This window comes from Drosophila gunungcola (assembly GCF_025200985.1).
Source record: "Drosophila gunungcola strain Sukarami chromosome X unlocalized genomic scaffold, Dgunungcola_SK_2 000039F, whole genome shotgun sequence".
In the NCBI taxonomy this organism is placed as follows: domain Eukaryota; kingdom Metazoa; phylum Arthropoda; class Insecta; order Diptera; family Drosophilidae; genus Drosophila; species Drosophila gunungcola.
The window spans coordinates 302,258-318,024 of NW_026453190.1; the positions used below are offsets into that span (position 1 = coordinate 302,258).

The following is a 15,767-nucleotide window of genomic DNA, read 5'->3' on the forward strand; positions in this document are numbered from 1 at the left end:
TTTTTTATATAACATATTTATTTGATGGTAATACAAACATTATAGTGTATAAATATCAAATTGTTAGCTTCAATAGGCTTATATTAAGTCTTATTGATGTGTGGCTTATTCTTTAACAATTACTTTTAAATAAATTGATTTTTGAAAATTAAATTAAGTTTTGAAACTAATAATTTTATGGGTTTATTGTATATTTTCCAGCGCGCTACCCTGGCCGAGAAGGAAGTGAACACACTCAAAGAGCAGCTATCCACCGGCAATCCCGAGAGCAACGCCAACAGCGACAACAGCGACACAGCAGCAGCAGCGGCAGCAATTGTTGCAGGTGCAACAGCAACACACGACAGCGAGGAGGAGCAGCAGCATCAGCAGCAGCAGCAGCAGCAGCAGGTGGAAAGCGACAGCGACAAGCTGCTGAACAGCTCCATTGTTGCAGCGGCCATAACGCTGCAGCAGCAGAACGGCAGCAATCTGCTGGCGAATACAAACACACCGTCGCCCTCGCCGCCGTTGCTCAGCGCCGAGCAGCAGCAGCAGCAGTTGCAGAGCGGTTTGCAACAGAGCGGCGGTGTCGGCGGTGTCGGTGGTGTCGGCGCCTGCCTCAATCCGAAGCTCTTCTTCAACCACGCCCAGCAGATGATGATGATGGAGGCGGCAGCGGCGGCAGCAGCGGCGGCATTGCAACAACAGCAGCAACAGCAATCGCCGTTGCATTCGCCGGCGACTGAAGTTGCAACAAGCGCAGAGCAGCCAGAAGTTGCTGTTGCAGCAGCAGCAGCAGCAGCAGCGGCAGCAGCAGCATCTCCGGTTGCAACTAGCAACAAAAAGAGCGGCAGCAACAGTAGCAACATCAATCACACCGGCAACAATAGTAGTCACCAGGACGAGGAGGAACTGGACGAAGAGGAGGAGGACGACGAGGAGGAGGATGAGGACGAGGACGATGAGGAGGAGAATGCCTCGGTGCAGTCGAATGCTGATGATATGGAGCTGGATGCACCGCAAGAAACCAGAACTGAGCCAAGTGCAACAGCCCAACAGCAGCAGCAGCAGCAGCAGCAGCAGCAGCAGGATGCAGATCTTGAGGAGCCCAAGGATGCGGAGGAGGCTAGTTTAAATGTTAGCAATAATCACACAACCGATAGCAATAATAGTTGTAGTCGAAAGAACAACAATGGCGGCAATGAAAGTGAGCAACATGTGGCCAATTCGGCTGAGGACGATGATTGCGCCAACAACAATACGAACACCAGCAATAACAACAACACCACCAGCAACACAGCCACCAGCAACACCAACAACAATAATAACAATAACAATAACAACAACAACAACAACAACAACAGCAGCAGCGGCAACAGCGAGAAGCGCAAGAAGAAGAACAATAACAACAACAATGGCCAGCCTGCTGTTTTATTAGCTGCCAAAGATAAAGAGGTAAGTTTCTGCTAACCGAAGGTTATAAGTTTGAAATGAAAATATTAACTTAGGTTTGCATAGTACAATTTGAATTGTTAGATTGACAAGATGTGAGCTTTAAAGTTGGCACTTACTTTAACTGCCAAAGTTGAGAAACTGTAAGATCTGAAGGGTAATTTAACATGGGGTTAAATTTTTATAGGGGCTTTTAAAATCCTGTTGCGAAAACCAATTCCTCTGTTAAAAGGTAGTTGCAAATTGGCTAGGAAGTAAACTATCGTCTCTTGTTTTAGGCTTAAAACCAAATGCTTATGAATATTTAACTACTGGTTAGCTCAAAAGTTTACCAAATCAAAACAGCAAAAAAAGGCTTAAATTTAAAGTGCCATCCCCATGTTAGCCCAAGTACCATGGATTAAGCACAACCCCGTGTTGTCTGCCCATCGAGAAATAAAACCAAACTTTAAGTGACTTTTTAATTTAATAAACTGTAGCGGACTTAGGTCCAATATCCTTAATATAACCAAACCCACCCACCGACAGACAATTACCCAGCGCAATGAAATGTAAAACCGTTAAGATTAGACAAACGTCGCCGCCCACACCGCAATTATTTCGGAATGTGCGAGTGTGTTGCGGGCCAAAAAGGATGCCATGGGCTGCCAAAAGGAGTGAAAAAAAAAGGAAGACAGGATAACCAAGGAGAGAAATTTCAACCGCAGACGACGACGCACGACTGACCGGCCGCCGCCACCCCAAACCAGTACGCACAATTGAGAAAACACTTGCACAAATAAACAAAACCCCCTCCGCTTTTCCACCCACTCGGCCACTTTTCTTGTAATTTTCTAGCCAAACAGAAAAAATGTTGCCCGAGTACGGCGAAACCGAGACCGGAAAAAAATAGAAAACAAAAAAAAAAAAAAAAACAAAAAGTAAAATACAAGGCAAACAAATGAGCGGCGGCGGGACTTTTGACTTCTTCTTTACACGCCCAAGAACAAGAAGAAGCGGCAAAAAGGGACAAACTGGCGCAAAAAAAAAAAAAAAGGAAAATAAAAAAAAAAAAAAACAAAAAAAAAACATACAGCCAGGGATTTGAGCCTTTTTTTCCCTGGGACACGAAAAATCAACCCAACATCAAGCCAAGGGAAAAAGTTAGAAGGAAACTTTTGCGGGCAGGCAAAACGAGGATGATGAGGAGGTTGGGATTCCCAAGGACAAGGACTAAAAACAGGGGGTGTAAAGTGATATCATTAAAATATTGACAAGACAATTTTTACGCCTACAAATTTGTTGAATGCCTTTGTTTACACAGCACCAGATGCAAAAAGGATGGGAAAGAAATTAGGGAGATAGTATACCTTAGGGTTTTAAGTGTAAGATCTATTGTTAATTGGGTAGAGGATTTTTGGAACTGACAATACTACGAATACTCCAATACTAAGTCCTACATTACATTACATAAGTAATCAGTGAAGCCCCAGAAACCATCAAGTTAAAAACCTAGCAATTTCCCTAATGCAAAAATCAGAAACAATCTTCCCTCTTTTTTTTTTCTTGTATTCTCTTTGTAACACACACCGCATTGAATGATTGCTTATCCCGAAAACCACCCGTGAAAAGCTTCGACTTGAAGTGTTCCGTGTGGCTTTTTGTGCTGATTTGAAGATGTGCACACGGGAGTGTGGTGCATTGCATTTTAGCATCAATCATTATCATTTGCCATTAAGTGCAACAGCAGCAGCAGCAGCAGCTTCTTTTCCATTAGCAACCCCTAGGTGTTGCTGAAAAGAGGAGGGCAAAAAATGAAAAGAAAAAGAGGAGAAGCAGCGCATTTCTTTAATGTTTTATCACTTCACTTGGCCAGACATCACTGGCTTAGGCAGAATATTCACAAAGGGGGCTTAATAAATCAGGGGGGTTTTTATAAAAAAATTCAAGGATTTTATTGTATTTCTTAGATTTTTGAATAAATGTTTCTTAAAAATATGATTAATTGCTGAACCTTTAGCCCCCCCAATCGACACCCCTGTCCTTTTCCACCCCCCCTTTGTTGTAGCTTGCGTTTTCCTTGCGTTTTGTGCGCGTTTTCTTATTTGAAATCCATTAAAAGCTATTTTGGCCGCCTGCTGGTGGGCCCAAGCTCATTAGTTTGATTACTGGCGCCCGGGCGACACCTCTGCACCCCCCTCCAAAAAAGAAAACCCCTCATTCGGTGCAGCAACCACCCCCCAAACAGCCGGCCATGCACAGCTGTGATAAATGCACTCGACTGACAACTAAATCACTTATGAGCGCTGCTGTGTGCGTAGATTCAGATTTATCTGTTACACATGTTCATAAATATGCGACAATATTTTTTTGTCCTCGAAGCGGCAGCCAAAGATGATCGACAGGAATATAAACGGAGCGGCCCTGGGATATATCTACAGTTGTGGGCAAATACTAGTGGTTAATGGGAATCAGATTTTAAAACAGAAACCAATTTTCAATATTCAATTTCACTCTTAAGCCACTTCCTAGAATGATTTGAGTAGACATGTTAAATTGTGGAAAAATAAATACTAGTATACTCAATACATATTTTGCACAACTACTATATTTTTTGAAGCACAGCTGTCTGTGGCGCGAATTTTAGCCCAGAAAACATGTTAAATGGAATTGCAACAGTTGTTTGTTGTTAGAGTCGGAGTGCAGCAGCTCCCCACTTTGTGGTGGTGCGTTTGTTTTGGCTATGAGGCATGTGTTTATTTTTTCGCAGAAGTGCATTTTTATAGACAAAGTGCTTTGGGCCGCGTCTCGCTTCCAAAAATAAAGCGCAACAAAAAACGCACAAATAATCAAAAACCAAATACAGAACAGAGAAAAATTAAACGCTTCTTGACAGCGCAAACAAATGAACAACAAATTAGCAGCATGCCAGCCAACGCAGCTTCCGCTTCGATTTTGTTTTGCCTCTAAAATAGTAAGCACATATTATTTTCAAACAAAAACGACACGTTCGGTGGCACTTGCTAACATTCTTTTTTAGTTTTATCACACGCGGCAAACAAAAACAAACAGCATATGCGGAAAAAACCAGCGGCATACAAGAAATGTATTTATTAAATAACAAATTCAACCGCATCTGATATGTCTCGATTTCACTTTTCGCTTTATTTTTCTGTTTTTATCTGCCCCTACAAAAATGTGAATGTTTGACTTTATATATATTTTTAGAATTTCTTTATCGACATATTTCAACATATTTGTTTTATGCACAACAAAACAAAAAAACAACGTCAAAAAAAAAATGGCCAAACCCCAAAACGAAATCAATTTTTTATGAACTTTGCTCTGCGGCTAGATTTAGTTGTTTATCCTAACACCAGGGAGTTGACAAAAAAAAAATATAACAAAAATATATCTGATTAGAAGTAATCAAAAACCACAAACATTTATGTAGTGGCCCCTAAAATGGGAAGTCATTGATAAGTCTGTGGTTTTTTATTTTAGATTTCTAGCATTTCGTAGTTTGGAATAGAAAAGTTTTTTTTTTTTTTAATTTGTATATTTAAATACAGAAAATATCATAGAACTTTTACCAAAAATATGCCTGATAAGAAAACCCGATTATTGAGCACTTAGTTTTCTGTCCCGCATCTCGTCAGCATCAACACACCAATCCATTGACCAGCATACATATAACCGACAGCTGGGGCGTGATAGATAATCGGTTTACAAATAATAGAAATAATCATAATTTTTCATGCACAAAATTCGATTTGTGCTTATCATCGCGTGACTGCGATCCCCATTTAATTCGATCCCACGATGGGCGCTCAAAAATAATATAATTCTCGCATTGACTGATGGCTTTCTCGGCTAATTGGAATTGGAATCGGAATTGGAGTATATGTTCGGCACCCATATGTGTGAATATAGTTGTGTTTGGCCAGACCATCTACGTCAGAGGCAAAAACCCCGAAAAATCGAAAGGGTTGGCTCCACTATATATGTAGTATGTGCCTATATATGTAGTATGGCTGACAAACCCAAATATTTGGATACACGCTCCATTCCAAAGACAATGCTAGCGTATATTTTAAAATGCAAATCGAGCGGAAAATCCATCAAATGTCTAACGCAAATGGTCTAAAATTAAACCCAGCCGGCAAAAGTTAGCATCAGATCAACTGTTTAAACAACTCATCGATTCGAACCGATCCCGATCCCAATGTCGATTCCCCTGAGAATATTTGTCAACTCTCGTACATTTCTCTCTCTCTCTCTTTTTCTAATCAAACCACATTTGTAGGAATTCATAATCTTTGTTTGATTCCAAGGCAAGAGCTCAATTATTTTAGAATTTGTATTAATTTGATTCTCATTAGGTAATATTTGTTGCTTATTTGGCACTTGTCAAAATTTGAAATTGAAACGAAGCAAAACCAAATTATTGGTGATTATTCGAATTTAGTGTGAGTTATGATGCCAATCGAAGCAAAAGTTTGACTACAATATTTTCGGTGCGCTCCACAACATAATGAAACCGGTGAGGTTTTGGCCAATTAATCTATATACTCGCCTTTATAATTTACATATTGGATTAGTGGTTTAGTTATTGAAATGGTCTCGCCACTTGTCATTAGTCTCAATTCGAACACAAAAACGAACGAACTGAAATGTACAAAAAGACATATGGCGAATAATAAATAATAATAATGCAAATACAAATACAAATACAAATACCAGCCGCACAATTGCAATTATTCAATTCAAATCAATCAGCACACGAATACCATGGCACATGGATTTTGATGGAGACATTGAGCTTAGTTTAGGACTACTACTCTGCTACTCTGCCTGCAATGATTGCTGCTGTTGCTGCTGTAGTTGCTGTATGTTGGATGTTGCTGTTGCTGTTGTTGTTGCTGTTGCTGCTGTGCTTATCGTGGCTGTTGTTGCTATTTGTATTTGCTGATTAAAGTGAAAAACAGTCATTATCGTGTACAGTGGCCTAGGCAGAAAGGGGTAATCGAAGAGATTTTAAGGGAAATTTATGTATATGGTAGCTGATATGTTGGGTATCTTATCAGTTCTTAAATCCAAATAATATTATGTGTATAACTCACAATAAAATCATGAAAATATCCCCTGGGGGATCCCCTTTTTGTACGCCCCTGAGCCACACACTCCCACACACACACTCACACACACACACACACCCACCCTCTGGCTTTTTCGACCAATTGCGGATAAATTCAATTTATTTATCGCATATGGATTCTGATCGGCGAGTGTCTGAGCAGTCCGGCCATATAGATAGTGCCTCTCTATCTGGCCCCATCAGACCCTCTCTTTCGCACATTGACTGATTGCTGCTGTGTGTGTGTGTGTGTGTGTGTGTGTGTGTGTGTGTATGTGTACTTTTTGTACTTAGTATAGTTTTGTGCTGGGTAAATGTGTGATTTTGATTTTTTTAAATTGATTATTTCCTTATTTTCGTTCGCCGGGCTTTTGTTGTTGCGTGAGCTAGTTCAGTTCAATTTGGAATTTAAAAAAATTATTGTTGATGTTGCTGCTGCTATGACGGGCTGTTGCATCAGCATCAGCATCGGTATCGGCATCATTGTTGGATTTTGAACTTTCCACCGCCTCATTAAAAAGGGAAAACTATTTTTCCTTTTTTTTTTGCCACTTCATAAATATAGAAAAACATGCAGACGGGCTCTATCTAATTGGAGGCCATTAAAACGGTGACAAGTGGAAAATGCAATTGGCCAAAAAGAAAAACCGAACTGCTTGTAATTTATGGCCAACAAATAATCGTTCCGAAGAAGGTGGGTGCTCTGCAATGCCATGCTAAATGAAAAATCTGCCAAGTCTTGGCCCAAAGTCTTGTAGCCATTAATTTTTGGGGCATATATCCCCCATACCCATGGCTATGGCTGCTGGGCAAAAAAAAAAATATATATCTCTGGCAATTTCTGGCAATCTGTAAAATTGTCAATTTCGATTTCACATCGCACCTCTGGGCCTCCAAGTCAATTACAGGCATGAACGGAAATTTAGCATTTCAATTAGCACAAGACGACACAGCTTCTCCTCTCTCGCCCTTTTTGCCTGTCGATAAATCAAATTCCATTTATTTTTATTAATTTACCATTAAATTGAGTTTGCAGCAAGCAGCAAGTAGCAGCAGCAGCAGCAGCAGCAGCAGCAGCAACAGCAACATGTTGCTGTTGTGCTGATCCCACGGCAAATAGCTAACTCGGCAATTAATTAATTTTGCATTTGAATTTATTATCTTGAAGATAGTGAGAAAAAAGCGTTTGCAATCCACTACAGATATTCTCGCAGTCATGGCTAAAGTTGCTGCCTGATGTTGCTGATGTGTTTGATTAGCCTCCGTTGGCGTTTTTGTTTGCCAACCTTGGGCGATGTGTGTACGTGTGTCAGTCCAAAACGATTATTATGATAGATAGCCAAGTACAAAAAACAAGACCAAGAATTTCTTGCAATTGCCAAGTGGGAACGGTTTTACAGCCTCTACTTTTTCTTTTGCGCGATTAAATATATGTGGCGCACAGAAAAACGAAGAAGCTTAAATCATTTCAGACAAAGAAGAAGTGTCTCGTTTTAAAGCCACAAAAAAAAAAGGAACGTAGCAATTAACTAGACAATTGATTTCGAATTAAAAACACCCTGATGAAATGCCATAAAAAAGAAAAACGTGAAATATGTCATTATAGCGACTGCTGGTCTGCATTTAAGTTTTTGGTGCCATCAAACGCAGGTCCATCCCAATCCCAATCCCACTCCCATTCCCATCCATTCGAAATTCGAACAATTAAAAAAGGCTAAGCATAAAAATCGTTCAATTTGGGGCGGTAAATGCCTGGGCTTTAATTAGTTTGCTATGCTGTCGCTTCAATTTTGATGCAAGTTAAGCGCGACATCGCCGCCGTCCCCATCTTCAATCTTCCCCAATCTTCGTAGCCATCGCCATTGCCATCTCATCTGAACTCATCTCATCTCATCTCATCTCGACTCATCTCCGTTTTCGTCGTCGTCATCATCCGCATCCGAGAAATCTCCAACTTAACGCAAATTAAGCGTCGTCAAAATAATTGCCGTGGCTCGGTCAAAATGCGACCGCAGCCCCAGACGCACAGTGGGCGTTGTGGGGTTAATTTTAAATTAGTAACACTTGGTTTGCTCTTTCTCACATTCCATTTAGCCAAGAAAAAAAGCTGTCTCGTGTACAAAATGCATAATTTTTCCTAAATTATTATTTATAGGATTTCAATAAGCAATTCAATCAATTTAAAAGAAATAACAACAATTTTGTATTTATAAATTTTGCAATTCCTTTGCTATTTCCTTAACATTTTCTACAAAATGTGTCATTCAACCCACCGTTTTGTAAGCCAAAAAACCAACCAATTTCACTGCCATTTCCTTTACCCCACCGCTGCTCTAAAACAAGGCGGGCAATTAAAATAAGCTGGCCATATCTTTTTTTTTTTCCCGACTCCCGACTTCTTTTTCGGTGCTTTTATGCATTTCCAGTGGCATTTGAAGCCCCATCTCTGCCGACTAATAGGAATGAAATTGTCATCAAACGAAGATTGAGTTTAGAAGGAGACGCAGGCGAGTTAATCGATGCACAGACAGCGATGAGGGGCTGAAATTCAATTAGAAGTTGACGCTGATGTTCAAATCAAATTAGTGTCCCGTCATAGTGCCGCCCCCCTCCGCCCCCCTCCGCCTTGCCACGCCTTCGAAAAAAAGAAAAGTACAAAATTGGCGGCAACCTTCTTTAGATCGAAATTAATTTTGTATTTGCTTAGCGGTTTTTTTTTTTTTTTTTTTTTGATTTCATCGATATCTCTTCGTTTTTCGCATTTATTTGCCCAACTTGCAGCTGTCGGCGGATTGACTTTAACCTTTAGGCCCCCGCACCCACCCCTTTTTAACCCCTTAAGTAGCTTTGTGTGTTGCAGTTGCAGACACCTGCTTAACCCCCCGCATTTTTCATATTTCACTGGAAACAAAAAGCTGGCAAAAAGGACAACTGCAAGCGGAAGGAAGTTGAAACCATTAGAAACTGACAAACCCCCGCCTTTTGCTATTTTATACCCATCCGTTCATATTTTTTGATATACATATCTCCATTGAGGGCTTACACAAAAAAATAACCGAAAAAGCTAAAAAAAAAAAATAAATAAAAGGCACACATACAGAAAACAATGACAGGAACCAGGAGCAGCAGGAGCAGCAGGATCATCAGACAGGATGGAGAGGACTTTCGGTTCGAGCCTTACGACTGTTTGCTCGAGAGATGTTGATTGGCATTCGAGGGTTAAGCGGCAGTGGCGTAGAGGGGTGGGGTGTGGGGGACTTTCCTCCATGCGGGCTGGACCAAAAACATGACCAAAAAACCAGGACCGAGAGATGAGCAATGTGCCGTGCTCATAAATTATTGTCTAGACTATGATTTTAACGTTTTTTGATTATGAAAGACCCCTCAAACCCCCACGCCATTGAGAAGGAAAAAGAGTAAACCATATATAAAATAAAAAGTTGCTGGCATACACAACCTTTTTCGGATTTTATTTATTTTTTTTTTTTTTGTATATTTTTGCGTGTGCAGATATCATATCAATAAGCAAAAGGATTAGACATGTGACTGGGCCCCGAATAACCCATGGGCCACCCATCTCACATCGAGTGCTTATCGACAAAAAATATATAAAAAACTGATTCGTTTGTTTTTTTTTTTTTGGCAATATGAATAAAAGTCAAGGGTTTTTTTTGTTGTTGGCCTGTGTGCCGAGCAGACAATTATTAACCAAAAGTTTAACGAATTAGAAACAAAAGTGTGTGCAAAGTGGGGGTTAAAGGTGGGCAACTTTGATTAAAAATATGCATATGTAAGGTCTGGGGCCGGGGGCTAAGGCAAGCAGCACGCCCACTTAAGGGTTAAGCATAGGCAGGGCCAAAACACACTTTCCCCATTTCCCAATTTCCCCCCATTCCTCACGCACAAAATGGCAGACAATAAAATCGAAACATAAATCGAAAATTGTAAAATTCTAATAAGAAAATGTGCGCGGCAAAGAAGAAGATATTCCCGAGTGATAAAGACACGGCGGGGGGGTTAAAAGGGGGTAAAAGGGGGAGGTCCTGGGAATTGTAAAGCTGTCAAATTTTAATTACAAAACTTTATAATCCAAAAAATACAACAACATCAAGGAGGAAGAAAGGCGAAAGACGAACGAGTTGCGAATTGCGTGCCCCCAAGGGGGAGCTTCAAACCCCCCAAACCCCCAACTGTCCCCCCCCCTCCCCCTCACCCTTTCGGAAAAATCCCCTTCGAATCAATTCAATAACTCTGCCGCTGTGTGCGTGTGTGCGTAAATAAGCGAATGAACGAATGAACGAATGACTGACTGACTGAATGACTATTTGACTGACTAACTGACAACCCCCCTCCAACCCTTCTACCCTCTTTTTCACCCACCCATTGCGCGTTTTCGTGCCAACTTCAACTTGCAAAATGTTTGATTTATGCCTTTGAATTGTTGTAAATTGCCAGAGCCCCCCTCTCCCACCACCTCCCTTGGAAAAACCAACCCCGCCTCCTAAACGACACCCTCCCCCCCGGCAATTGACAAATAATGCAAAAATTCTGGGGAAATTACCTGCGATTTGAGGTCTTTAAGTTGATGAATTGTCTGTCAGTGGGAATGAATGAATAAGTGAATGATTTAGGCGATTGAGTGAGTGAATAAGGGCGCGCAATCATCAAAATATTCAATTGAACTGTTTGTTTGCATGTAAATATGTTTGCAAAGTTTTCAGAAACTTGGGATCAGTCAGTTTTGATTTGTTATTTCAAGGCTAATATTTCTTTTCAACTCTTTAAAGTTTGTCTTTACATTTTTGTTATTTAAAAACAAAAAAACCAAAAATCTTACAATCCATTTTAAGGTTAAACGAAGCATAAAAAAAGACGAAAGTACCGTCATAAATACCACAAATACAGAAATCTTTCAGATGAATCATTTTTCGATTGGATAAAGTTGAGGGAGGCTGGTGGGTGAAAAGGGGAGGGGGAGGGGGAGGGGGAGGGTTGGGGTTGACTTTCTGTAGGGACTTCTCCATATGTGACCTCTTTCGGGGTCTTTGTTTCTGCCTTGTATTTTTGTTTGCTTTTCTCCTCTTTTCTCCTCTTTTCTCTTCTTTTCTTTTATTATTTTTGCATCGTTTCTGTTTGCGCTCTCGCTCGTCATATTCTTTGTTATCTTTTGTTGCAAATTGCCAACTTGGGCATTGCCAGTTGCAAAAATGCAACATTCACAGCGATTCGAGCAAACAAAAGCCTTGGCGTCAAAGCTCTGGGGTGCACTTGGCAGACTTTAAGGCTCCCTTCCCCGGAAAATGCCCCTTTTTTTTTATCACTTGAAGGCCTTGTGCCCCCACAAAACCCCCCTTACCCGATCAAAACAATCGCGAGCTACTCCTTTGCCAACACTTGAAACAATCAAAAATCAATGACAAGCTGAACGGCAAAGGACGTGCACTGAGAGAAAAGATTGTGGAGTACTTTTTATGGATTTAAATTGCTAATTTTGGTTTTTATTCTTAGCACTGGAAAACAACTTTTTTGGTAAAATATTAAATACACACTTAGCAATTTGTTTAAAAAAAATATATTTTATCTTTCAAGCAAAAAATAATTTATATAAAAATGTTTTTATAATAACGTATTTTTTTTTAAATATCTAGCGCTCATCTTGCTCAGAAAATAAATGTTTAGATAGAAAAAATTAACAAATCATTTACAAAAAATACTATATTTTTTCACCGTGTGGAACATAAAATACAGCAAGGAGTGGCAGAAAAAATAAAACCAGTTGACGACATTGAGACGAAGCTTCTTCCCCGGCTGTTGCCTTTTACTCATTTGTCTTTTGGCTTTTTGGAAATTAACAACAGAGTCAACCCCCAGCCAGCCTCCCAAGGCGACCACCCAAGCCACCCAAACCACCCAAACCACCCAAACCACCCACCACCCCCCACACCCAACCACCTGAACGATGTTGCTGCTGGCAAAAGTTACCCCTTTTTTATATGCGCTATCTCTATCCATCACTCCAGCCGGCTTCTGCCAGTCATATATATATTTTAAAATTTTTATGCCCGAATGAATTTTAATTCCTTTGACGGTTTTTGCCTTTGCCATTGGCAGCTGACGGCCTAAAAGTCTAAAACAAAAAAAAGCAGCAAAACAGAAGAGAATTATTTTATAAGCAAGCCCTGAAGAGCTTCGTTGTGAGTGTGTGTCTTTGATTGCTTATTGTTAATTTGTATTTGTAGATTGGTGTCCCTGTGTGTGTGTGTGTGTGTGTGTGTGAGATGCTGCTGCTCGCTGATTAAACCCTTTTTTTACACCCCCACCACCACCCACTCCACACTGAAAACCCTTGCCTCATGTGGCATATATATATATATATATATAAATTTATGTATATATTTATATGTGTAGAGAGACAGACTGAGGCATAACCTTAATTCCTTTTGGCATTTTATGCTTCCTTCTTCTGCACAGAGAAAAATTGTTTCAAGAGGCAGCCAAACTCGATCATCATGGCATTATGGCTATTAAAAGTTTATCTCATTTTAATTTTAAAGCGTTTGTTTGTTTTCGATTACCTTGGGCTAAACATAAATGGAAACATTAATGCATATATGCTAAATTCTTGATTAGTAAGCCATACCTAGTTACCATTTGATTATTATTCCCTAAAGCTTAAATATTTTGCCGTGTGTAGGCGAAACTCCTGCTGCCAATTGTGCGACGTTTCTCGTCTTTTGCCTTCGAGTGTTTGTTATTGTTGTTTCAGATCCCAACCTCCTTCTCGTGGAAAAACCCCCCATATATGTATGTGTATTGACTGCTTTGTCAATTGTTATGCAAAAGGGTAAAACGAAATGCGGCGCGGGGTATGAGTACTTTTCGGCTGCTTGGCAATTTTGTTAATTACAAATCGTTTGCTTTTCGTTCGCTGCTAATGTTCCATATTCCCCCTCCCCCCCACTATCAATTTTTTGGCAAAATTATTACCCAAACTAAGGAAAATAATCCTGGGTAACAACTCGCCTGTCCAGCCTTTTGTCCAGTTATTCTGCCAGCTGGGAAATGGTTTGGGAAAAATGTAAATTTTCATAATTTCACAGTCAATACGGGTGGCAAAACCAACAGCACACCCCCCCCTCTAAAGTATTTGTTATAGTTTGTTTGATTGCTGTTAGATGCTACATATAGAATAGAAACCCCATTCCACACGCTTTTGCAGCCTCATCAACCACAGAAGAGTTGCAGAAAGTTTGTGTTCCGTGTTCTGTGTTCTGTGCTCTGTGTGCTCAAGGGTTGAAAATGATTTCTGCTGTCTGTGTGCACTGCTGAATATCCAAAAAGTTGATTTATCGTTTTAATATTTCTTTCGCTTGGGCTTTTCGAAAATTTTGTGGAAATACAAAATCGAAATGACAGTTTCGCCCCATCACTTTTTGGCTTTCATTTGCATACGCTTTGTTGCCAAACTTCATTGTCATTTATGTTTGCTAATTAAGTTTTTGCCGTTGGCTTTCTCTTTCTCTTTCTCTTTGTCTTTGTCTTTGGCTTTTTTTTCTTGTAATACCCATAAATACCTTTAAAAATGTGCATATTGAATTTAGGTCCTGCAGTACAGTTGCCACATGTGTTACTACCACTCATCCGCAAAACGGCGACGAGCATAAGATGGAACAAATCCATTCGGGTGTGTGTGTGTTTTCCCCCGCGACTTTCGCTAATTACGTTTATTTAAGAAAGCTGAAAAATTTCGTTTGTTCAAGGAAAGGGGGGGTGTGCATGTATGTGGATGTAGATGTTGAGCTTCACTTTGCTTGTCTGCCAAGCAGTTGGCAATTAGAAGAGCCACCCCCTCAATACCGCCGGCTTACCGCACCCATAAGATTTTTATGCAATTAATTTGAGTCGTTTGTCGTCTTGTCATGTCTCTCCTTTAGAAAGGGTGGCTCTTCCAGTGTGTCCCGTATTCGGTACTCCGTATTCCTTATTCCTTATTCCGTATTCCTTATTCCGTATCCCGTATGCTAATGAAAAATCGAACACGCATGCCAACGTTTTCATACCCACCCACCCAAACTCAAACTCAAACTCAAACCCAAACCCTTTCACATGTCCTGGGTCCTTTGATTGATAATAGAATTAACCGGCTGGCGGCTGTTTTGCATTTTTCGGCATGCCACATGGCCATACACGCATGTTGTTGATGCTTTTTTAATGCCAATTATGTGCCATGTCTCTGGCCCATTGTTTATGGCCAATAATCATCAGCGTTGTCGTTGGCCCATCCACAAATATTGATAAAATAGACACATGAAGTGGGGAACCTGTGCTGTGTGTGGTGCGGTGTGGTGTTCCCATGTTGATGAAATTATTGTTTATGCCCATGTTCGACACAAATCACGCAATGACACGCAAATTCGTAGTTAGAATTATGTTGATTCCTCAACTTATTTATTTGCATGTGGGTTAAGGTTTACCTATTCCCCATGAAAACCGCTCGATATCGGTAGTTTTCTTTTGTTTTGGAATTACAGCTCGAACTTTATAGGAAAAATTATATCATCTACTGGCTAATCTATTTTAATAGAATAACTTAACTAATAAAATGCATATGTAGTGGTTTTATTATCGCTATAGTTCGATATATATAGAATTTTGGCGTGCAGGTGAAGTTTTTCGTTTTTGGCCGCTGGCAGATGCGTCAATTAAAAACCGCGCCATAAAATTAATTTTAATCACATAATAACAAATACCCGAGCACACACACACACACACAGTCAAATATTGGGGAAGAGACACGCCCACCTGGCTGTCATTAAAAATTTCGTTGCATACCACACGGCGCTGTCGAAAAACTTTATCTTGTCAACTTTCACCAAGAAACGGGAATGAAAGGGGGGTTTTTTTTTAAGGGTGGGGGAATGTGGGATTCAAGAAAATTAAGAGCACGAAGAAGGGATGTGTGTGTGTGTGTGTGTATGTGTGTGTGTGTGTGTGTTTGTGTGTGTCTTCGCTCAACGCACTTAAGAAAAATTCCCTTGTCAAATTTGCCAATTATCATATTTTCATCAAACAAACAAAGTTCCAAACAAAGCCCACATCGGCAAAGCGGGGGTGGCTGTTCGCTGGGCTGGGGCTTCACTGTACCTGGCGGCATTTGGCGGTTGGGTGGTTTGTTCTGGGGAACGTGTGCCACCACCGCCACCGCCACCATCACCAT

At 40.4% G+C, this 15,767-nt stretch overlaps 1 protein-coding gene across 2 annotated transcripts in view; it reads left to right on the top strand.

Annotated features, from left to right (window-relative positions):
- LOC128260797 (homeobox protein cut) overlaps positions 1–15,767 on the top strand; it is a 74,813-nt gene that overhangs the window by 41,123 nt on the left and 17,923 nt on the right. For both annotated transcript variants that reach the window (XM_052994036.1, XM_052994037.1), the window contains exon 2: positions 202–1,437. In XM_052994036.1, the coding sequence (XP_052849996.1) occupies positions 202–1,437 (1,236 nt within the window). The remainder of the gene's footprint in view (positions 1–201; positions 1,438–15,767) is intronic.